The 23,747-nt window shown below is 48.5% G+C and overlaps 1 protein-coding gene across 1 annotated transcript in view; it reads left to right on the top strand.

The window, feature by feature from the left end:
- Positions 1-23,660, top strand: part of arpc1b (actin related protein 2/3 complex, subunit 1B) — a 24,961-nt gene extending 1,301 nt beyond the window's left edge. Inside the window, exons 2-10 of the mRNA XM_046336444.1 lie at positions 224-350; positions 2,527-2,631; positions 3,737-3,959; positions 6,230-6,337; positions 16,211-16,450; positions 17,471-17,546; positions 18,130-18,329; positions 19,442-19,532; positions 22,453-23,660. Coding sequence (XP_046192400.1) covers positions 287-350; positions 2,527-2,631; positions 3,737-3,959; positions 6,230-6,337; positions 16,211-16,450; positions 17,471-17,546; positions 18,130-18,329; positions 19,442-19,532; positions 22,453-22,491 — 1,146 coding nt within the window. The 5' untranslated portion in view covers positions 224-286 and the 3' untranslated portion in view covers positions 22,492-23,660. The remainder of the gene's footprint in view (positions 1-223; positions 351-2,526; positions 2,632-3,736; positions 3,960-6,229; positions 6,338-16,210; positions 16,451-17,470; positions 17,547-18,129; positions 18,330-19,441; positions 19,533-22,452) is intronic.
- Positions 23,661-23,747: the final 87 nt, after the last annotated feature.

Genomic DNA, 23,747 nt, shown 5'->3' with positions numbered 1-23,747 from the left:
GCGGACAACTTTAAACAGACCGTTTCCAACAGGCCAAAGCAAGTGAGGTAGATAATATATAAAGTGAAATAAACAATAAAAATGAACAGTAAACATTACGCATACAGAAGTTTCAAAACAATAAAGACATCTTCTCTCTCTCTGAAGTTTTCAGTTAGATGGTGATTTTATGACCAATTTAAAGTGTATGTGACGTTTTTTCCATGTTTTTTTTATTCAACAGGAAATACAGAGGCCTCTCATTGGCTCATCTCACTTCCTGGTTCTGCATTGTCCCGATTTGGTAATGTCTTACCACAGCTTCTTGCTCGAGCCAATCAGCTGCCACTCCTGGAACAAGGACCGGACACGTGAGTAGGACACTCTCTCTGATTGGTCAATAGGACTTCCTCACCTACAACAGAAGTAGAATCACTAGAGGAAACTCAACTCAGATGGTGTTGAACAGGAACTCACAAAGCTGAGTTGTAGTGAAGTTAATTTGATATTCATTACAGGTAGTATTGAAGTTAAACAAAAAAAACAACAAAAAAAACAGGCTTAAGTTGAGTGAGTCTGACGGGGGCTGTGATTGGCTCCCATGTGGCTGGAGGTATTTCCTGTTGTAGCGAGAGGGCTGTGATTGGTTCCCATGTGGCTGGAGGTATTTCCTGTTGTAGCGAGAGGGGTGGTGTTCTGGGTCTCTCAGAGACTTCTGTGTTCTACAGAGCTCAGGAAACTAACTCCATATTTGGGGTTGTTTCGATCTGAGTCTTCGGTTTCTGCTCAAAATGGACAGTGGGTCTGGGCAGAGCACACAGACACACACCGCTCGCACAACCACAGTGTGTGAGTCATACAAACAGGAACAGGAGGTGAACTGGTGGTTTTCAATTCTGACACGAGAGAAACACACTGAGAGGCAGACAGACGCGCTGAGAGGCAGACAGATACGCTGAGAGAAACACACTGAGAGGCAGACAGACGCGCTGAGAGAAACACACTGAGAGGCAGACAGACGCGCTGAGAGGCAGAGCTGAGAGGCAGACAGACGCGCTGAGAGGCAGACAGACGCGCTGAGAGAGACGCGCTGAGAGGCAGACAGACGCGCTGAGAGGCAGACAGACGCGCTGAGAGGCAGACAGACGCGCTGAGAGGCAGACAGACGCGCTGAGAGGCAGACAGACGCGCTGAGAGGCAGACAGACGCGCTGAGAGGCAGACAGACGCGCTGAGAGGCAGACAGACGCGCTGAGAGGCAGACAGACGCGCTGAGAGGCAGACAGACGCGCTGAGAGGCAGACAGACGCGCTGAGAGGCAGACAGACGCGCTGAGAGGCAGACAGACGCGCTGAGAGGCAGACAGACGCGCTGAGAGGCAGACAGACGCGCTGAGAGGCAGACAGACGCGCTGAGAGGCAGACAGACGCGCTGAGAGGCAGACAGACGCGCTGAGAGGCAGACAGACAGACGCTGAGAGGCAGACAGACGCGCTGAGAGGCAGACAGACGCGCTGAGAGGCAGACAGACGCGCTGAGAGGACAGCAGACGCGCTGAGAGGCAGACGCGCTGAGAGGCAGACAGACGCGCTGAGAGGCAGACAGACGCGCTGAGAGGCAGACAGACGCGCTGAGAGGCAGACAGACGCGCTGAGAGGCAGAGGCAGACAGACAGACGCTGAGAGGCAGACAGACGCGCTGAGAGGCAGACAGACGCGCTGAGAGGCAGACAGACGCGCTGAGAGGCAGACAGACGCGCTGAGAGGCAGACAGACGCGCTGAGAGGCAGACAGACGCGCTGAGAGGCAGACAGACGCGCTGAGAGGCAGACAGACGCGCTGAGAGGCAGACAGACGCGCTGAGAGGCAGACAGACGCGCTGAGAGGCAGACAGACGCGCTGAGAGGCAGACAGACGCGCTGAGAGGCAGACAGACGCGCTGAGAGGCAGACAGACGCGCTGAGAGGCAGACAGACGCGCTGAGAGGCAGACAGACGCGCTGAGAGGCAGACAGACGCGCTGAGAGGCAGACAGACGCGCTGAGAGGCAGACAGACGCGCTGAGAGGCAGACAGACGCGCTGAGAGGCAGACAGACGCGCTGAGAGGCAGACAGACGCGCTGAGAGGCAGACAGACGCGCTGAGAGGCAGACAGACGCGCTGAGAGGCAGACAGACGCGCTGAGAGGCAGACAGACACATAGATGTTAGAGGAGTCTGACCTTGCTTCCCACGCTATACTGTTGCAAACACATGAACCAACAGCCCTCTGAATATAATGTAATAATCTCTCACTCACAGGAAACAACAGCCCTCTGAATATAATGTAATATCTCACTCACAGGAAACAACAGCCCTCTGAATATAATGTAATATCTCCCTATAGAGATTGATCTGATATATATATATAGTGTGATATCTCCCTATAGAGATTGACCTGATATATATAGTGTGATGTCTCCCTATAGAGATTGCTCTGATGTATATATATAGTGTGATCTCTCCCTATAGAGATTGACCTGATATATATAGTGTGTGATCTCTCCCTATAGAGATTGCTCTGTGTCCCAACAACCACGATGTCCACATCTATAAGAAGGACGGGACCAAGTGGACCAAGATTCATGAACTGAAGGAGCACAACGGACAGGTCACAGGTGAGACACGTTATAGAGGCATTTAACGGACAGGTCACAGGTGAGACACGTTATAGAGGCATTTAACGGACAGGTCACAGGTGAGAGACGTTATAGAGGCATTTAACGGACAGGTCACAGGTGAGAGACGTTATAGAGGCATTTAACGGACAGGTCACAGGTGAGAGACGTTATAGAGGCATTTAACGGACAGGTCACAGGTGAGAGACGTTATATTTATTAGAGTTCTTGTTGCTGGCCCTGTTCCCCCTAACTCTTTATGCCCCCTCTCCCTCCCATCTCTCCAGGTATAGACTGGGCTCCAGACAGTAACTCTATGCCCTCCCATCTCTCCAGGTATAGACTGGGCTCCAGACAGTAACTCTATGCCCTCCCATCTCTCCAGGTATAGACTGGGCTCCAGACAGTAACTCTATGCCTCCCCATCTCTCCAGGTATAGACTGGGCTCCAGACAGTAACTCTATGCCCCCCTCCCATCTCTCCAGGTATAGACTGGGCTCCAGACAGTAACTCTATGCCCCCCTCCCATCTCTCCAGGTATAGACTGGGCTCCAGACAGTAACTCTATGCCCCCCTCCCATCTCTCGAGGTATAGACTGGGCTCCAGACAGTAACTCTATGCCCCCTCCCATCTCTCCAGGTATAGACTGGGCTCCAGACAGTAACTCTATGCGCCACCCACCCCCCCATCTCTCCAGGTATAGACTGGGCTCCAGACAGTAACTCTATGCCCCCCCCCTCCCATCTCTCCAGGTATAGACTGGGCTCCAGACAGTAACTCTATGCCCTCCCATCTCTCCAGGTATAGACTGGGCTCCAGACAGTAACTCTATGCCCTCCCATCTCTCCAGGTATAGACTGGGCTCCAGACAGTAACTCTATGCCTCCCCATCTCTCCAGGTATAGACTGGGCTCCAGACAGTAACTCTATGCCCCCCTCCCATCTCTCCAGGTATAGACTGGGCTCCAGAGAGTAACTCTATGCCCCCCCCTCCCATCTCTCCAAGTATAGACTGGGCTCCAGACAGTAACTCTATGCCCTCCCATCTCTCCAGGTATAGACTGGGCTCCAGACAGTAACTCTATGCCCTCCCATCTCTCCAGGTATAGACTGGGCTCCAGACAGTAACCGTATCGTGACCTGTGGGACGGATCGTAACGCGTATGTCTGGTCTCTGAAGGGGGAGGTGTGGAAGCCCACCCTGGTCATCCTCCGTATCAACCGGGCTGCTCGCTGTGTCAGCTGGTCTCCCAAGGAGAACAAGTTCGCTGTGGGCAGCGGATCACGCCTCATATCCATCTGCTACTTTGAACAGGAGAATGACTGGTGAGGACTAGACAGGACTGGGATTAACTATATCTGTTATAGAGAATGACTGGTTAGGACTAGACAGGACTAGGATTAACTATATCTGTTATAGAGAATGACTGGTGAGGACTGGGATTAACTATATCTGTTATAGAGAACAGGAGAATGACTGGTGAGGACTAGACAGGACTGGGATTAACTATATCTATTATAGAGAATGACTGGTGAGGACTAGACAGGACTGGGTTTAACTATATCTGTTATAGAGAATGACTGGTGAGGACTAGACAGGACTGGGATTAACTATATCTGTTATAGAGAACAGGAGAATGACTGGTGAGGACTAGACAGGACTGGGATTAACTATATCTGTTATAGAGAATGACTGGTGAGGACTAGACAGGACTGGGATTAACTATATCTGTTATAGAGAACAGGGGAATGACTGGTGAGGACTAGACAGGACTGGGATTAACTATATCTGTTATAGAGAATGACTGGTGAGGACTAGACAGGACTGGGTTTAACTATATCTGTTATAGAGAATGACTGGTGAGGACTAGACAGGACTGGGTTTAACTATATCTGTTATAGAGAACAGGAGAATGACTGGTGAGGACTAGACAGGACTGGGATTAACTATATCTGTTATAGAGAATGACTGGTGAGGACTAGACAGGACTGGGTTTAACTATATCTGTTATAGAGAACAGGAGAATGACTGGTGAGGACTAGACAGGACTGGGATTAACTATATCTGTTATAGAGAATGACTGGTGAGGACTAGACAGGACTGGGATTAACTATATCTGTTATAGAGAACAGGAGAATGACTGGTGAGGACTAGACAGGACTGGGATTAACTATATCTGTTATAGAGAACAGGGGAATGACTGGTGAGGACTAGACAGGACTGGGATTAACTATATCTGTTATAGAGAACAGGAGAATGACTGGTGAGGACTAGACAGGACTGGGTTTAACTATATCTGTTATAGAGAATGACTGGTGAGGACTAGACAGGACTGGGATTAACTATATCTGTTATAGAGAACAGGAGAATGACTGGTGAGGACTAGACAGGACTGGGATTAACTATATCTGTTATAGAGAACAGGAGAATGACTGGTGAGGACTAGACAGGACTGGGTTTAACTATATCTGTTATAGAGAATGACTGGTGAGGACTAGACAGGACTGGGATTAACTATATCTGTTATAGAGAATGACTGGTGAGGACTAGACAGGACTGGGATTAACTATATCTGTTATAGAGAACAGGAGAATGACTGGTGAGGACTAGACAGGACTGGGATTAACTATATCTGTTATAGAGAATGACTGGTGAGGACTAGACAGGGCTGGGATTAACTATATCTGTTATAGAGAATGACTGGTGAGGACTAGACAGGACTGGGTTTAACTATATCTGTTATAGAGAACAGGAGAATGACTGGTGAGGACTAGACAGGACTGGGATTAACTATATAACTGTTTCAGTTTTGTTCCTTTTGTCCTATGTATCAGGCTCTGTCCTCAATACCAGCCGAGTCCCTGTCCTCAACACCATCCTAGTCCCTGTCCTAAATACCATCCTAGTCTCTGTCCTCAATACCAGCCGAGTCCCTGTCCTCAACACCATCCTAGTCCCTGTCCTCAACACCATCCGAGTCCCTGTCCTCAACACCATCCGAGTCCCTGTCCTCAATACCATCCTAGTCCCTGTCCTCAATACCATCCGAGTCCCTGTCCTCAATACCATCCGAGTCCCTGTCCTCAATACCATCCGAGTCCCTGTCCTCAATACCATCCGAGTCCCTGTCCTCAATACCATCCGAGTCCCTGTCCTCAATACCATCCGAGTCCCTGTCCTCAATACCATCCGAGTCCCTGTCCTCAATACCATCCGAGTCCCTGTCCTCAATACCATCCGAGTCCCTGTCCTCAATACCATCCGAGTCCCTGTCCTCAATACCATCCGAGTCCCTGTCCTCAATACCATCCGAGTCCCTGTCCTCAATACCATCCGAGTCCCTGTCCTCAGTAGTATTTCCTTCATCCGAGTCCCTGTCCTCAATACCAAGTCCTCAATACCATCCAGGTTCCGAGTCTGTACTTCCAGTCCCTGTATTTCCATCTCGACCAGGTTTCCCTGTCCTCAATACCCATCTCGACCAGGTTTCGACCACATCTCGACCAGGTTTCGACCACATCTCGACCAGGTTTCGACCACATTTCAACCAGGTTTCGACCACATTTCAACCAGGTTTCAACCCTGTTATTCCCAGGTGGGTCTGTAAGCACATCAAGAAGCCGATCCGCTCCACCGTCCTCAGTCTGGACTGGCATCCTAACAACGTGCTGCTGGCGGCTGGATCCTGTGACTTCAAATGCAGGTAGAGAGACAGACCGTCACAGACCATGTTTCAGCCTCATCAGTAGAGAGAGAGACCATGTTTCAGCCTCATCAGTAGAGAGAGACCGTCAGACCCTGTTTCAGCCTCATCAGTAGAGAGAGAGAAAGACCGTCACAGACCATGTTTCAGCCTCATCAGTAGAGAGAGACAGACCGTCAGAGACCATGTTTCAGCCTCATCAGTAGAGAGAGACAGACCGTCAGAGACCATGTTTCAGCCTCATCAGTAGAGAGAGAGACCGTCAGAGACCATGTTTCAGCCTCATCAGTAGAGAGACCGTCACAGACCCTGTTTCAGCCTCATCAGTAGAGAGAGAGAAAGACCGTCACAGACCATGTTTCAGCCTCATCAGTAGAGAGAGAGACAGACCGTCAGAGACCATGTTTCAGCCTCATCAGTAGAGAGAGAGACAGACCGTCAGAGACCATGTTTCAGCCTCATCAGTAGAGAGAGAGACCGTCAGAGACCATGTTTCAGCCTCATCAGTAGAGAGAGAGACCGTCACAGACCATGTTTCAGCCTCATCAGTAGAGAGACCGTCAGCGACCAGTTTCAGCCTCATCAGTAGAGAGAGACCGTCAGATACCATGTTTCAGCCTCATCAGTAGAGGGAGACCGTCAGAGACCATGTTTCAGCCTCATCAGTAGAGAGACAGACCGTCACAGACCATGTTTCAGACTCATCAGTAGAGAGAGACAGACCGTCAGAGACCATGTTTCAGACTCATCAGTAGAGAGACAGACCGTCAGAGACCATGTTTCAGCCTCATCAGTAGAGAGAGCGACCATGTTTCAGCCTCATCAGTAGAGAGAGAGACCATCAGACCCTGTTTCAGCCTCATCGGTAGAGAGAGAGAGAGACCGTCAGACCCTGTTTCAGCCTCATCGGTAGAGAGAGAGACCGTCAGAGACCATGTTTCAGCCTCATCGGTAGAGAGAGACCGTCAGACCATGTTTCAGCCTCATCAGTAGAGAGAGAGACCGTCAGACCATGTTTCAGCCTCATCAGTAGAGAGAGAGACCGTCACAGACCATGTTTCAGCCTCATCAGTAGAGAGACCGTCACAGACCATGTTTCAGCCTCATCAGTAGACAGACAGACCATGTTTCAGCCTCATCAGTAGAGCGAGAGACCATCACAGACCATGTTTCAGCCTCATCAGTTGAGAGAGAGACAGACCGTCAGAGACCATGTTTCAGCCTCATCAGTAGAGAGAGAGAGACCGTCAGAGACCATGTTTCAGCCTCATCAGTAGAGAGAGAGACCGTCAGAGACCATGTTTCAGCCTCATCAGTAGAGAGACAGACCGTCAGAGACCATGTTTCAGCCTCATCGGTAGAGAGAGACCGTCACAGACCATGTTTCAGCCTCATCAGTAGAGAGAGACACCGTCAGAGACCATGTTTCAGCCTCATCAGTAGAGAGAAAGAGACCATGTTTCAGCCTCATCAGTAGAGAGAGGGACCGTCAGAGACCATGTTTCAGCCTCATCAGTAGAGAGAAAGAGACCATGTTTCAGCCTCATCAGTAGAGAGAGGGACCATCAGAGACCATGTTTCAGCCTCATCAGTAGAGAGACCGTCAGAGACCATGTTTCATCCTCATCAGTAGAGAGAGAGACCATCAGAGACCATGTTTCAGCCTCATCAGTAGAGAGAGAGACCATGTTTCAGCCTCATCAGTAGAGAGACCGTCAGAGACCATGTTTCAGCCTCATCAGTAGAGAGACCATGTTTCAGCCTCATCAGTAGAGAGAGACAGACCGTCAGAGACCATGTTTCAGCCTCATCACTAGAGGGAGAGACCATCAGAGACCATGTTTCAGCCTCATCAGTAGAGAGACAGACCGTCAGAGACCATGTTTCAGCCTCATCAGTAGAGAGACAGACCGTCAGAGACCATGTTTCAGCCTCATCAGGAGAGAGACAGACAGACCGTCAGAGACCATGTTTCAGCAAATCAGTAGAGAGAGACAGACCGTCAGAGACCATGTTTCAGCCTCATCAGTAGAGAGACAGACCGTCAGAGACCATGTTTCAGCCTCATCGGTAGAGAGAGACCGTCACAGACCATGTTTCAGCCTCATCAGTAGAGAGAGAGACAGACCGTCAGAGACCATGTTTCAGCCTCATCAGTAGAGAGAGAGAGACCATGTTTCAGCCTCATCAGTAGAGAGAGGGACCGTCAGAGACCATGTTTCAGCCTCATCAGTAGAGAGACCGTCAGAGACCATGTTTCATCCTCATCAGTAGAGAGAGAGACCATCAGAGACCATGTTTCAGCCTCATCAGTAGAGAGAGAGACCATGTTTCAGCCTCATCAGTAGAGAGACCGTCAGAGACCATGTTTCAGCCTCATCAGTAGAGAGAGAGACCATGTTTCAGCCTCATCAGTAGAGAGAGACAGACCGTCAGAGACCATGTTTCAGCCTCATCAGTAGAGAGACAGAGATGTTTCAGACAGACCGTCAGAGACCATGTTTCAGCCTCATCAGTAGAGAGACAGACCGTCAGAGACCATGTTTCAGCCTCATCATCACTAGAGAGACAGACCATCAGAGACCATGTTTCAGCCTCATCAGTCAGAGAGAGACAGACCGTCAGAGACCATGTTTCAGCCTCATCAGTAGAGAGACAGACCGTCAGAGACCATGTTTCAGCCTCATCAGTAGAGAGACAGACCGTCAGAGACCATGTTTCAGCCTCATCAGTAGAGAGAGAGACCATGTTTCAGCCTCATCAGTAGAGAGAGAGACCATGTTTCAGCCTCATCAGTAGAGAGAGACAGGGACCATGTTTCAGCCTCCTCAGTAGAGAGAGAGACAGACCGTCAGAGACCATGTTTCAGCCTCATCGGTAGAGAGAGACCGTCACAGACCATGTTTCAGCCTCATCAGTAGAGGGAGAGACCATCAGAGACCATGTTTCAGCCTCATCAGTAGAGAGACAGACCGTCACAGACCATGTTTCAGCCTCATCACTAGAGGGAGAGACCATCAGAGACCATGTTTCAGCCTCATCAGTAGAGAGACAGACCGTCAGAGACCATGTTTCAGCCTCATCAGTAGAGAGAGACAGACCGTCAGAGACCATGTTTCAGCCTCATCAGTAGAGAGACAGACCGTCAGAGACCATGTTTCAGCCTCATCAGTAGAGAGAGAGACCATGTTTCAGCCTCATCAGTAGAGAGAGACAGGGACCATGTTTCAGCCTCCTCAGTAGAGAGAGAGACAGACCGTCAGAGACCATGTTTCAGCCTCATCGGTAGAGAGAGACCGTCACAGACCATGTTTCAGCCTCATCAGTAGAGAGAGAGACAGACCGTCAGAGACCATGTTTCAGCCTCATCAGTAGAGAGAGAGAGACCATGTTTCAGCCTCATCAGTAGAGAGAGGGACCGTCAGAGACCATGTTTCAGCCTCATCAGTAGAGAGACCGTCAGAGACCATGTTTCATCCTCATCAGTAGAGAGAGAGACCATCAGAGACCATGTTTCAGCCTCATCAGTAGAGAGAGAGACCATGTTTCAGCCTCATCAGTAGAGAGACCGTCAGAGACCATGTTTCAGCCTCATCAGTAGAGAGAGAGACCATGTTTCAGCCTCATCAGTAGAGAGAGACAGACCGTCAGAGACCATGTTTCAGCCTCATCAGTAGAGAGAGACAGACCGTCAGAGACCATGTTTCAGCCTCATCAGTAGAGAGACAGACCGTCAGAGACCATGTTTCAGCCTCATCAGTAGAGAGAGAGACCATCAGAGACCATGTTTCAGCCTCATCAGTAGAGAGACAGAGTCAGAGACCATGTTTCAGCCTCATCAGTAGAGAGACAGACCGTCAGAGACCATGTTTCAGCCTCATCAGGAGAGAGACAGACCGTCAGAGACCATGTTTCAGTAGAGAGACAGACCGTCAGAGACCATGTTTCAGCCTCATCAGTAGAGAGAGAGACCATGTTTCAGCCTCATCAGTAGAGAGAGAGACCATGTTTCAGCCTCATCAGTAGAGAGAGACAGGGACCATGTTTCAGCCTCCTCAGTAGAGAGAGAGACAGACCGTCAGAGACCATGTTTCAGCCTCATCAGTAGAGAGAGAGAGACCGTCAGAGACCATGTTTCAGCCTCATCAGTAGAGAGACCATCAGAGACCATGTTTCAGCCTCATCAGTAGAGAGACAGACCGTCAGAGACCATGTTTCAGCCTCATCAGTAGAGAGAGAGACCGTCAGAGACCATGTTTCAGCCTCATCAGTAGAGACCATGTTTCAGCCTCATCAGACCATGTTTCAGCCTCATCAGTAGAGAGAGACCATGTTTCAGCCTCACAGTAGAGAGACCGTCAGAGACCATGTTTCAGCCTCATCAGTAGAGACAGACCGTCAGAGACCATGTTTCAGCCTCATCAGTAGAGAGAGAGACCGTCAGAGACCATGTTTCAGCCTCATCAGCAGAGAGAGAGACAGACCGTCAGAGACCATGTTTCAGCCTCATCAGTAGAGAGAGAGCCAGACCGTCAGAGACCATGTTTCAGCCTCATCAGTAGAGAGACCGTCAGAGACCATGTTTCAGCCTCATCAGTAGAGAGAGAGACCATCAAAGACCATGTTTCAGCCTCATCAGTAGAGAGAGAGACAATGTTTCAGCCTCATCAGTAGAGAGACTGTCAGAGACCATGTTTCAGCCTCATCAGTAGAGAGAGAGACCATGTTTCAGCCTCATCAGTAGAGAGAGACAGACCGTCAGAGACCATGTTTCAGCCTCATCAGTAGAGAGAGGAGACCATGTTTCAGCCTCATCAGTAGAGAGAGGAGACCATGTTTCAGCCTCATCAGTAGAGACAGAGACCATGTTTCAGCCTCATCAGTAGAGAGACCGTCAGAGACCATGTTTCAGCCTCATCAGTAGAGAGACAGACCATCAGAGACCATGTTTCAGCCTCATCAGTAGAGAGACAGACCATCAGAGACCATGTTTCAGCCTCACCTCTAGAGAGAGAGACCATGTTTCAGCCTCATCAGTAGAGAGAGAGACCATGTTTCAGCCTCATCAGTAGAGAGACAGACCGTCAGAGACCATGTTTCAGCCTCATCAGTAGAGAGAGAGACCATCAGAGACCATGTTTCAGCCTCATCAGTAGAGAGAGACAGACCGTCAGAGACCATGTTTCAGCCTCATCAGTAGAGAGACCGTCACAGACCATGTTTCAGCCTCATCAGTAGAGAGACCGTCAGCGACCATGTTTCAGCCTCATCAGTAGAGAGAGACCGTCAGATACCATGTTTCAGCCTCATCAGTAGAGGAGAGACCGTCAGAGACCATGTTTCAGACTCATCAGTAGAGAGAGACAGACCGTCACAGACCATGTTTCAGACTCATCAGTAGAGAGACAGACCGTCAGAGACCATGTTTCAGCCTCATCAGTAGAGAGAGAGACCATGTTTCAGCCTCATCAGTAGAGAGAGAGACCATCAGACCCTGTTTCAGCCTCATCGGAGAGTAGAGAGAGAGACCGTCAGAGACCCTGTTTCAGCCTCATCGGTAGAGAGAGAGACCGTCAGAGACCATGTTTCAGCCTCATCGGTAGAGAGAGACCGTCAGACCATGTTTCAGCCTCATCAGTAGAGAGAGAGACCGTCAGACCATGTTTCAGCCTCATCAGTAGAGAGACCGTCACAGACCATGTTTCAGCCTCATCAGTAGAGAGACAGATCGTCAGAGACCATGTTTCAGCCTCATCAGTAGAGAGACCGTCACAGACCATGTTTCAGCCTCATCAGTAGAGAGACAGACCATGTTTCAGCCTCATCAGTAGAGCGAGAGACCATCACAGACCATGTTTCAGCCTCATCAGTTGAGAGAGAGACAGACCGTCAGAGACCATGTTTCAGCCTCATCAGTAGAGAGAGAGAGACCGTCAGAGACCATGTTTCAGCCTCATCGGTAGAGAGAGACCGTCACAGACCATGTTTCAGCCTCATCAGTAGAGAGAGAGACAGACCGTCAGAGACCATGTTTCAGCCTCATCAGTAGAGAGAGAGACCATGTTTCAGTTATCAGTAGAGAGAGGGACCGTCAGAGACCATGTTTCAGCCTCATCAGTAGAGAGACCGTCAGAGACCATGTTTCATCCTCATCAGTAGAGAGAGACCATCAGAGACCATGTTTCAGCCTCATCAGTAGAGAGAGAGACCATGTTTCAGCCTCATCAGTAGAGAGACCGTCAGAGACCATGTTTCAGCCTCATCAGTAGAGAGAGAGACCATGTTTCAGCCTCATCAGTAGCCTCATCAGAGAGACAGACCGTCAGAGACCATGTTTCAGCCTCATCAGTAGAGAGAGACAGACCGTCAGAGACCATGTTTCAGCCTCATCACTAGAGGGAGAGACCATCAGAGACCATGTTTCAGCCTCATCAGTAGAGAGACAGACCGTCAGAGACCATGTTTCAGCCTCATCAGTAGAGAGACAGACCGTCAGAGACCATGTTTCAGCCTCATCAGGAGAGAGACAGACAGACCGTCAGAGACCATGTTTCAGCAAATCAGTAGAGAGAGACAGACTGTCAGAGACCATGTTTCAGCCTCATCAGTAGAGAGACAGACCGTCAGAGACCATGTTTCAGCCTCATCAGTAGAGAGAGAGACCATGTTTCAGCCTCATCAGTAGAGAGAGACAGGGACCATGTTTCAGCCTCCTCAGTAGAGAGAGAGACTGTCGGAGACCATGTTTCAGCCTCATCAGTAGAGAGACCGTCAGAGACCATGTTTCAGCCTCATCAGTAGAGAGACCGTCAGAGACCATGTTTCAGCCTCATCAGTAGAGAGAGAGACCATGTTTCAGCCTCATCAGTAGAGAGAGAGACCATGTTTCAGCCTCATCAGTAGAGAGACCGTCAGAGACCATGTTTCAGCCTCATCAGTAGAGAGACAGACCATCAGAGACCATGTTTCAGCCTCATCAGTAGAGAGAGAGACCGTCAGAGACCATGTTTCAGCCTCATCAGTAGAGAGAGAGACCGTCAGAGACCATGTTTCAGCCTCATCAGTAGAGAGAGAGACCGTCAGACCATGTTTCAGCCTCATCAGTAGAGAGACCGTCACAGACCATGTTTCAGCCTCATCAGTAGAGAGACAGATCGTCAGAGACCATGTTTCAGCCTCATCAGTAGAGAGACCGTCACAGACCATGTTTCAGCCTCATCAGTAGAGAGACAGACCATGTTTCAGCCTCATCAGTAGAGCGAGAGACCATCACAGACCATGTTTCAGCCTCATCAGTTGAGAGAGAGACAGACCGTCAGAGACCATGTTTCAGCCTCATCAGTAGAGAGAGAGAGACCGTCAGAGACCATGTTTCAGCCTCATCAGGAGAGAGACCATGTTTCAGTTATCAGTAGAGAGAGGGACCATCAGAGACCATGTTTCAGCCTCATCAGTAGAGAGACCGTCAGAGACCATGTTTCATCCTCATCAGTAGAGAGAGAGAGACCATCAGAGACCATGTTTCAGCCTCATCAGTAGAGAGAGAGAAGACCATGTTTCAGCCTCATCATGTTTCAGCCTCATCAGTAGAGAGACCGTCAGAGACCATGTTTCAGCCTCATCAGTAGAGAGAGAGACCATGTTTCAGCCTCATCAGTAGAGAGAGACAGACCGTCAGAGACCATGTTTCAGCCTCATCAGTAGAGAGAGACAGACCGTCAGAGACCATGTTTCAGCCTCATCACTAGAGGGAGAGACCATCAGAGACCATGTTTCAGCCTCATCAGTAGAGAGACAGACCGTCAGAGACCATGTTTCAGCCTCATCAGTAGAGAGACAGACCGTCAGAGACCATGTTTCAGCCTCATCAGGAGAGAGACAGACAGACCGTCAGAGACCATGTTTCAGCAAATCAGTAGAGAGAGACAGACCGTCAGAGACCATGTTTCAGCCTCATCAGTAGAGAGACAGACCGTCAGAGACCATGTTTCAGCCTCATCAGTAGAGAGAGAGACCATGTTTCAGCCTCATCAGTAGAGAGAGACAGGGACCATGTTTCAGCCTCCTCAGTAGAGAGACCATGACCAGCCTCATCAGAGACCATGTTTCAGCCTCATCAGTAGAGAGAGAGACCATGTTTCAGCCTCATCAGAGACCATGTTTCAGCCTCATCAGTAGAGAGACCGTCAGAGACCATGTTTCAGCCTCATCAGTAGAGAGAGAGACCATGTTTCAGCCTCATCAGTAGAGAGAGAGACCATGTTTCAGCCTCATCAGTAGAGAGACCGTCAGAGACCATGTTTCAGCCTCATCAGTAGAGAGACAGACCATCAGAGACCATGTTTCAGCCTCATCAGTAGAGAGACAGACCGTCAGAGACCATGTTTCAGCCTCACCTCTAGAGAGAGAGACCGTCAGAGACCATGTTTCAGCCTCATCAGTAGAGAGAGACCGTCAGAGACCATGTTTCAGCCTCATCAGCAGAGAGAGACAGACCGTCAGAGACCATGTTTCAGCCTCATCAGTAGAGAGAGAGACCATGTTTCAGCCTCATCAGTAGAGAGAGAGACCATGTTTCAGCCTCATCACCATGTTTCAGCCTCATCAGTAGAGAGACCGTCAGAGACCATGTTTCAGCCTTATCAGTAGAGACAGACCGTCAGAGACCATGTTTCAGCCTCATCAGTAGAGAGACAGACCGTCAGAGACCATGTTTCAGCCTCATCAGTAGAGAGACAGACCGTCAGAGACCATGTTTCAGCCTCATCAGCAGAGAGAGAGACAGACCGTCAGAGACCATGTTTCAGCCTCATCAGTAGGGAGAGAGACCATCAGAGACCATGTTTCAGCCTCATCAGTAGAGAGACCGTCAGAGACCATGTTTCAGCCTCATCAGTAGAGAGAGAGACCATCAAAGACCATGTTTCAGCCTCATCAGTAGAGAGAGAGACAATGTTTCAGCCTCATCAGTAGAGAGACCGTCAGACCATGTTTCAGCCTCATCAGTAGAGAGAGAGACCATGTTTCAGCCTCATCAGTAGAGAGAGACAGACCGTCAGAGACCATGTTTCAGCCTCATCAGTAGAGAGAGAGACCATGTTTCAGCCTCATCAGTAGAGAGAGAGACCATGTTTCAGCCTCATCAGTAGAGAGACCGTCAGAGACCATGTTTCAGCCTCATCAGTAGAGAGACAGGCCATCAGAGACCATGTTTCAGCCTCATCAGTAGAGAGACAGACCATCAGAGACCATGTTTCAGCCTCACCTCTAGAGAGAGAGACTGTCAGAGACCATGTTTCAGCCTCATCAGTAGAGAGAGACCGTCAGAGACCATGTTTCAGCCTCATCAGCAGAGAGAGAGACAGACCGTCAGAGACAATGTTTCAGCCTCATCAGTAGAGAGAGAGACCATGTTTCAGCCTCATCAGTAGAGAGAGAGACCATGTTTCAGCCTCATCAGTAGAGAGACCGTCAGAGACCATGTTTCAGCCTTATCAGTAGAGACAGACCGTCAGAGACCATGTTTCAGCCTCATCAGTAGAGAGAGAGACCGTCAGAGACCATGTTTCAGCCTCATCAGTAGAGAGACAGACCGTCAGAGACCATGTTTCAGCCTCATCAGCAGAGAGAGAGACAGACCGTCAGAGACCATGTTTCAGCCTCATCAGTAGGGAGAGAGACCATCAGAGACCATGTTTCAGCCTCATCAGTAGAGAGACCGTCAGAGACCATGTTTCAGCCTCATCAGTAGAGACCGTCAGAGACCATGTTTCAGCCTCATCAGTAGAGAGAGACCGTCAGAGACCATGTTTTTCTACTGAATTCTCCTCCCTCTCCCCCTTAATATATTACCCCCCTCTCTCTCTCCCCCAGGGTGTTCTCGGCCTACATCAAGGAGGTGGAGGAGAAGCCCGGACCCACAGTGTGGGGGTCCAAGATGCCATTTGGAGAGGTGCTGTTTGAGTCTGGGCCCTCAGGGGTGTCAGGAGGGGCTGGAGATAGGGCAGGAGGGGGATGGGTCCACGGGGTCTGTTTCTCCCACAGCGGGAACCGCCTGGCCTGGACGTCACATGACTCGACTGTGGCGATCGCAGAGGGAGGCAAGACCAGCACGTAAGGAGAGAGAACACTGATCTGTGTGTATTCTGGTATCAGCAGTCTGATCTCTCTGTGTGTGTATTCTGATCTCTCTGTGTGTATTCTGGTATCAGCAGTCTGATCTCTCTGTGTGTATTCTGGTATCAGCAGTCTGATCTCTCTGTGTGTATTCTAGGATCAGTAGTCTGATCTCTCTGTGTGTATTCTGGTATCAGCAGTCTGATCTCTCTGTGTGTATTCTAGGATCAGCAGTCGGATCTCTCTGTGTGTATTCTGGTATCAGCAGTCTGATCTCTCTGTGTGTATTCTAGGATCAGCAGTCTGATCTCTGTGTGTGTGTATTCTGGTATCAGCAGTCTGATCTCTCTGTGTGTATTCTAGGATCAGCAGTTTGATCTCTGTGTGTGTGTATTCTGGTATCAGCAGTCTGATCTCTCTGTGTGTATTCTGGTATCAGCAGTCTGATCTCTCTGTGTGTATTCTAGGATCAGCAGTCTGATCTCTCTGTGTTTATTCTGGTATCAGCAGTCTGATCTCTCTGTGTGTATTCTAGGATCAGCAGTCTGATCTCTCTGTGTGTGTATTCTGGTATCAGCAGTCTGATCTCTCTGTGTGTATTCTGGTATCAGCAGTCTGATCTCTCTGTGTGTATTCTGGTATCAGCAGTCTGATCTCTCTGTGTGTATTCTGGTATCAGCAGTCTGATCTCTCTGTGTGTATTCTGGTATCAGCAGTCTGATCTCTCTGTGTGTATTCTAGGATCAGCAGTCTGATCTCTCTCTGTGTGTATTCTGGTATCAGCAGTCTGATCTCTCTGTGTGTATTCTAGGATCAGCAGTCTGATCTCTCTCTCTGTGTATTCTGGTATCAGCAGTCTGATCTCTCTGTGTGTATTCTGGTATCAGCAGTCTGATCTCTCTGTGTGTATTCTAGGATCAGCAGTCTGATCTCTCTGTGTGTATTCTGGTATCAGCAGTCTGATCTCTCTGTGTGTATTCTGGTATCAGCAGTCTGATCTCTCTGTGTGTATTCTAGGATCAGCAGTCTGAGCTCTGAGACCCTTCCTCTGCTGTGTGTCAGCTTTATCACTGAGAACAGCCTGGTGGCCGCTGTGAGTACACACACACACACACACACACACACACACACACACACACACACACACACACACACACACACACACACACACACACACACACACACACACACACACACACACACACACACACACACCCTTCCCCTCTCTCTCTCCTGTGTCTCTCACTGTCTCTCTCTCTCTCTCCTGTGACTGTCTCTCTCCTGTGTCTATCTCACTGTGTCTCTCCTCTCTCTCTCTCTCTCCTGTCTGTCTCACTGTGTCTCTCCTCTCTACTCTCTCTCCTGTGTCTGTCTCACTGTGTCTCTCCTCTCTCTCTCCTGTGTCTGTCTCACTGTGTCTCCTCTCTCTCTCCTGTGTCTGTCTCACTGTGTCTCTCCTCTCTCTCCTGTGTCTGTCTCACTGTGTCTCTCCTCTCTCTCCTGTGTCTGTCTCACTGTGTCTCTTCTCTCTCTCCTGTGTCTGTCTCACTGTGTCTCTCCTCTCTCTCTCCTGTGTCTGTCTCACTGTGTCTCTCTCTCTCTCTCTCCTGTGTCTGTCTCACTGTGTCTCTCCTCTCTCTCTCCTGTGTCTATCTCACTGTGTCTCTCCTCTCTAGGGTCATGACTGCTACCCAGTGCTGTTTGTGTATGACGGTACTAAGGGCTCAGTAACGTTCGGAGGGAAGCTGGACGTTCCCAAGCAGACGTCTCAGAGAGGGATCAGCGCCAGGGAACGCTTCCAGAACCTGGACCGCCGAGCCACCTCGTCTGAGACCACCGAGCAGGGCCTGGAGAGTCTGCACAAGAACAGCATCAGGTGGGGTGGGGGGTGTATTTCTGGGGTTGTAATGACTGTGTGTGTGTGTGTGTGTGTGTGTGTGGTGTGTGTGTGTGTGTGTGTGTGTGTGTGTGTGTGTGTGTGTGTGTGGTCATAGTGTGTGTGTGTGTGTGTGGTCATAGTGTGTGTGTGTGTGTGGGTCGTAGTGTGTGTGTGTGTCTGGGGTCGTAGTGTGTGTGTGTGTCTGGGGTCGTAGTGTGTGTGTGTGTCTGGGGTCATAGTGTGTGTGTGTGTGTGTGTGTGTCTGGGGTCGTGTGTGTGTGTGTGTGTGTCTGGGGTCGTAGTGTGTGTGTGTGTGTGTGTGTGTCTGGGGTCGTAGTGTGTGTGTGTGTGTGTGTGTCTGGGGTCGTAGTGTGTGTGTGTGTGTCTGGGGTCGTAGTGTGTGTGTCTGGGGTCGTAGTGTGTGTGTCTGGGGTCGTAGTGTGTGTGTCTGGGGTCGTAGTGTGTGTGTCTGGGGTCGTAGTGTGTGTGTCTGGGGTCGTAGTGTGTGTGTCTGGGGTCGTAGTGTGTGTGTGTGTCTGGGGTCGTAGTGTGTGTGTGTGTCTGGGGTCGTAGTGTGTGTGTGTGTGTCTGGGGTCGTAGTGTGTGTGTGTGTGTGTCTGGGGTCGTAGTGTGTGTGTGTGTGTGTGTCTGGGGTCGTAGTGTGTGTGTGTGTGTGTCTGGGGTCGTAGTGTGTGTGTGTGTGTGTCTGGGGTCGTAGTGTGTGTGTGTGTGTGTCTGGGGTCGTAGTGTGTGTGTGTGTGTGTCTGGGGTCGTAGTGTGTGTGTGTGTGTGTCTGGGGTCGTAGTGTGTGTGTGTGTGTGTGTCTGGGGTCGTAGTGTGTGTGTGTGTGTGTGTCTGGGGTCGTTGTGTGTGTGTGTGTGTGTCTGGGGTCGTTGTGTGTGTGTGTGTGTGTGTCTGGGGTGTGTGTGTGTGTGTGTGTGTGTCGTGTGTGTGTGTGTGTGTGTGTGTGTGTGTGTCTGGGGTCGTTGTGTGTGTGTGTCTGGGGTCGTTGTGTGTGTGTGTCTGGGGTCTTTGTGTGTGTGTTTGTGTGTGTGTGTGTGTGTCTGGGGTCGTAGTGTGTGTGTGCTAACTGTCTCTTTGTATCCCAGTCAGATCTCTGTGCTGGAAGGAGGGAAGAGTAAATGTTCCACGTTCTGTACAACTGGGATGGACGGAGGAATGGTGACATGGGACGTCAAGGTACACACACACACACACACTACACACACACACACTACACTTCACTACACACACACACTACACTTCACTACACACTACACACACACTACACTACACACTACACTACACACACTACACACACACTACACACACACTACACACACTACACACACTACACTACACACACACTACACACACACTACACTACACACACTACACACAACTAACACTACACACACTACACACACTACACACTACACACACTACACACACACTACACACACACTACACTACACTACACACACACACACTACACACACTACACTACACACACACACACTACACACACTACACACACTGACACACACACACACTACACACACACACTACACACACAACACACACACACTACACACACACTACACACACACACACTACACACTGCACTACACACTACACACACTACACACACTACACACACTACACTACACACACACTACACACACACACACTACACACACACTACACACACACTACACACACACTACACACACTACACACACTACACACTACACACACACACACACACACTACACACACACTTCACTACACACTACACTACACACTACACACAATACACTACACTACACACTACACTACACACTACACACACTACACTACACACACTACACACTACACACTACACACTACACTACACACACACACACACTACACACTACACTACACTACACACACACTACACTACACTACACACACACTACACACACACACTACACTACACACTACACTACACTACACACACACAGTACACACTACACACTACACTACACTACACACACACACTACACACTACACACCACACACTACACACTACACACTACACACTACACACTACACTACACACTACACTACACTACACTACACTACAAACACACTACACTACACACTACACACTACACTACACACACACACACACACACTACACACTACACTACACACACACTACACACTACACTACACTACACACTACACTACACTACACTATACACTACACACTACACACACTACACACTACACACACTACACACTACACACTACACTACACACTACACTACACACATACACACTACACTACACACTACACACACTACACACACTACACTACACACTACACACTACACACTACACTACACACTACACTACACACACTACACACTACACTACACTACACACTACACACACTACACTACACACACTACACACTACACACTACACTACACACTACACACTACACACTACACACACTACACACTACACACTACACCACACACACACTACACCACACTACACACTACACACACACTACACACTACACACTACACACTACACTACACTACACACTACACACACTACACTACACACACACACTACACTACACTACACACTACACACTACACTACACACACTACACTACACTACACTACACTACACTACACTACACTACACACACTACACACTACACCACACTACACACTACACACACACACCACACACACACACTACACACTACACCACACACACACTACACTACACTACACACTACACACACACTACACTACACTACACACTACACTACACTACACACTACACACACACTACACACTACACACTACACTACACTGCACTGCACTGCACTACACACTACACTACACTACACTACACACTACACACTACACTACACTACACACTACACTACACTCTACACTACACACACTACACTACACACACACTACACTACACTACACACTACACTATACACTACACTACACTATACACTACACTACACTACACACTACACTACACTACACTACACTACACTACACACTACACACTACACTACACTACACACTACACACTACACTATACACTACACTACACACTACACACTACACTACTACACTACACACACACACTACACACACACTACACACACACTACACTACACACACACACTACACTACACACTACACTACACTACACTACACTACACTACACACTACACTACACTACACTACACTACACTACACTACACACACACTACACTACACTACACACTACACTACACACTACACTACACACTACACTACACTACACACACTACACTACACTACACTACACTACACTACACACTACACTACACTATACACACACACTACACTACACTACACTACACTACACTACACACTACACTACACTACACTACACTACACTACACTACACTACACTACTACACTACACTATACACTACACTATACACTACACACTACACTCCACTACACTACACACTACACTCCACTACACTACACTACACACTACACTACACTACACACACACTACACTACACTTACACACTACACTACACACTACACACTACACTACACTACACACACACACACTACACTACACTACACTACACTACACACACTACACACTACACACTACACTACACTACACACTACACTACACACTCCACTCCACTACACTACACTACACTACACTACACACTACACTACACACTACACACTACACTACACACTACACTACACACTACACTACACTACACACTACACTACACTACACACACTACACACACTACACTACACTACACTACACTACACTACACTACACTACACTACACTACACTACACTACACTACACTACACTACACTACACTACACTACACTACACTACACTACACTACACTACACTACACTACACTACACACACCACTACACACACTACACTACACTACACAGTCTGACACGTTACTGTAGTTGTGCCTTGTCACCGTCGTCATGACATCTGGAATAGTTGTGCAGTGAAGAGACTATGTCTAAATATCTTCTTCTTCTGTTCCCAGAGTCTGGAGTCTGCTCTGAAGGATCTCAAGATAGTCTGATACCATGACCCTCAGCCGACCAGCCGACCAGCCGGGATATGAAGAAATCTCACCTCTTTTGCCTTTCTGCTTCTCTGCGTCTGTCTGTCTCAGCTGCTGCTGGAGACATCTCCTTTCTGTCTGTCTCTGTTGAGCATCTGCTTGAAGCACGGCAGCCATGACAACGACGTCTGCATTCCACATGGCACCCTGTTCTTTTATATAGTAGACCAGGACCCATAGGACACCATTTGAGACACATCTTGGTTTTTGTTCTATCTTCTTATCATCTTTGTTTTAGAATCCAGAATCCAGGAAATGCTTTGTGAGCGACGTTCTGTTCTGTCAGGTGTTCTATACTGATAGTTCTTTTATATTGGTAGATCAGGACCCATAGGACACCATTAGAACAAAAACCAAGATGTGTCTCAATCTTCTTATCTTCTTTGTTTTAGAATCCAGGAAATGCGTTGTTCTGTTCTGTCAGGTGTTCTATACTGATAGTTGTACCTGGACATACAGCTGTGTTCTTAATATATACGGCACGATTCACATTGGCTACTGGAATTAGTTTACTTGGGTTTTAGTTTTGATGTTCACACATGAATCTGTTGGATTTACAGCACAGGACCAAGAAGAAAATAATATCTAAACTTGAGATTTTTCACATCAAATTAAAACATTTTAAAAAATCGAATGGACTAATTAAAAGATGACAGTTTTTGATACTGCAGTTAAAGTGCAGTTAAAGTGCAGTTAAGTGCAGTCGACTGTGGTATTTTGGACGTAGTAATTTCAGAATAACTGCAGTTAAACTGCACGCTGACCGCATAATTAATTTTCATAACGGGAAATGATTACGAATTGTAATTAATTTGGTTGGAGGCAGGTGATTTAGTTTACTGTGTGATGTATTATATCTGTGGTAAGTTGCAGGTGCCTACAGGGTTAAAACAAAAAGCCATTCAAACCAGTTTTGAAAAGTGGAAACAGGACATTCTGCTCCGATGAACTCCGTTATCAAGTTGTCGATGTATTAGAGCGCAGCTGTTCGCTAAAGGACTTATTATAGTAGGAGTGGAAGGCTACAGCAGGTATATATAATCATGAAGAAAAGCCAAGCAGCGGTACCTGTTAAAATGCTTATGCTGGTCATAATATTGCATTTTAATAAATTATTTACTATCATAGACGGTGTGTGTGTGTCTGTGTTTTGATAAGACTGATCTGATGTCAACTAGTAACTGTTATGAAAATGTGGTCGAGACACGCCGAGT

Source organism: Oncorhynchus gorbuscha, unplaced genomic scaffold (assembly GCF_021184085.1).
Source record: "Oncorhynchus gorbuscha isolate QuinsamMale2020 ecotype Even-year unplaced genomic scaffold, OgorEven_v1.0 Un_scaffold_1055, whole genome shotgun sequence".
Lineage (NCBI taxonomy): Eukaryota > Metazoa > Chordata > Actinopteri > Salmoniformes > Salmonidae > Oncorhynchus > Oncorhynchus gorbuscha.
Note: the sequence above shows the minus strand (reverse complement) of the source record. Positions and strands in the feature narration are given on the sequence as shown.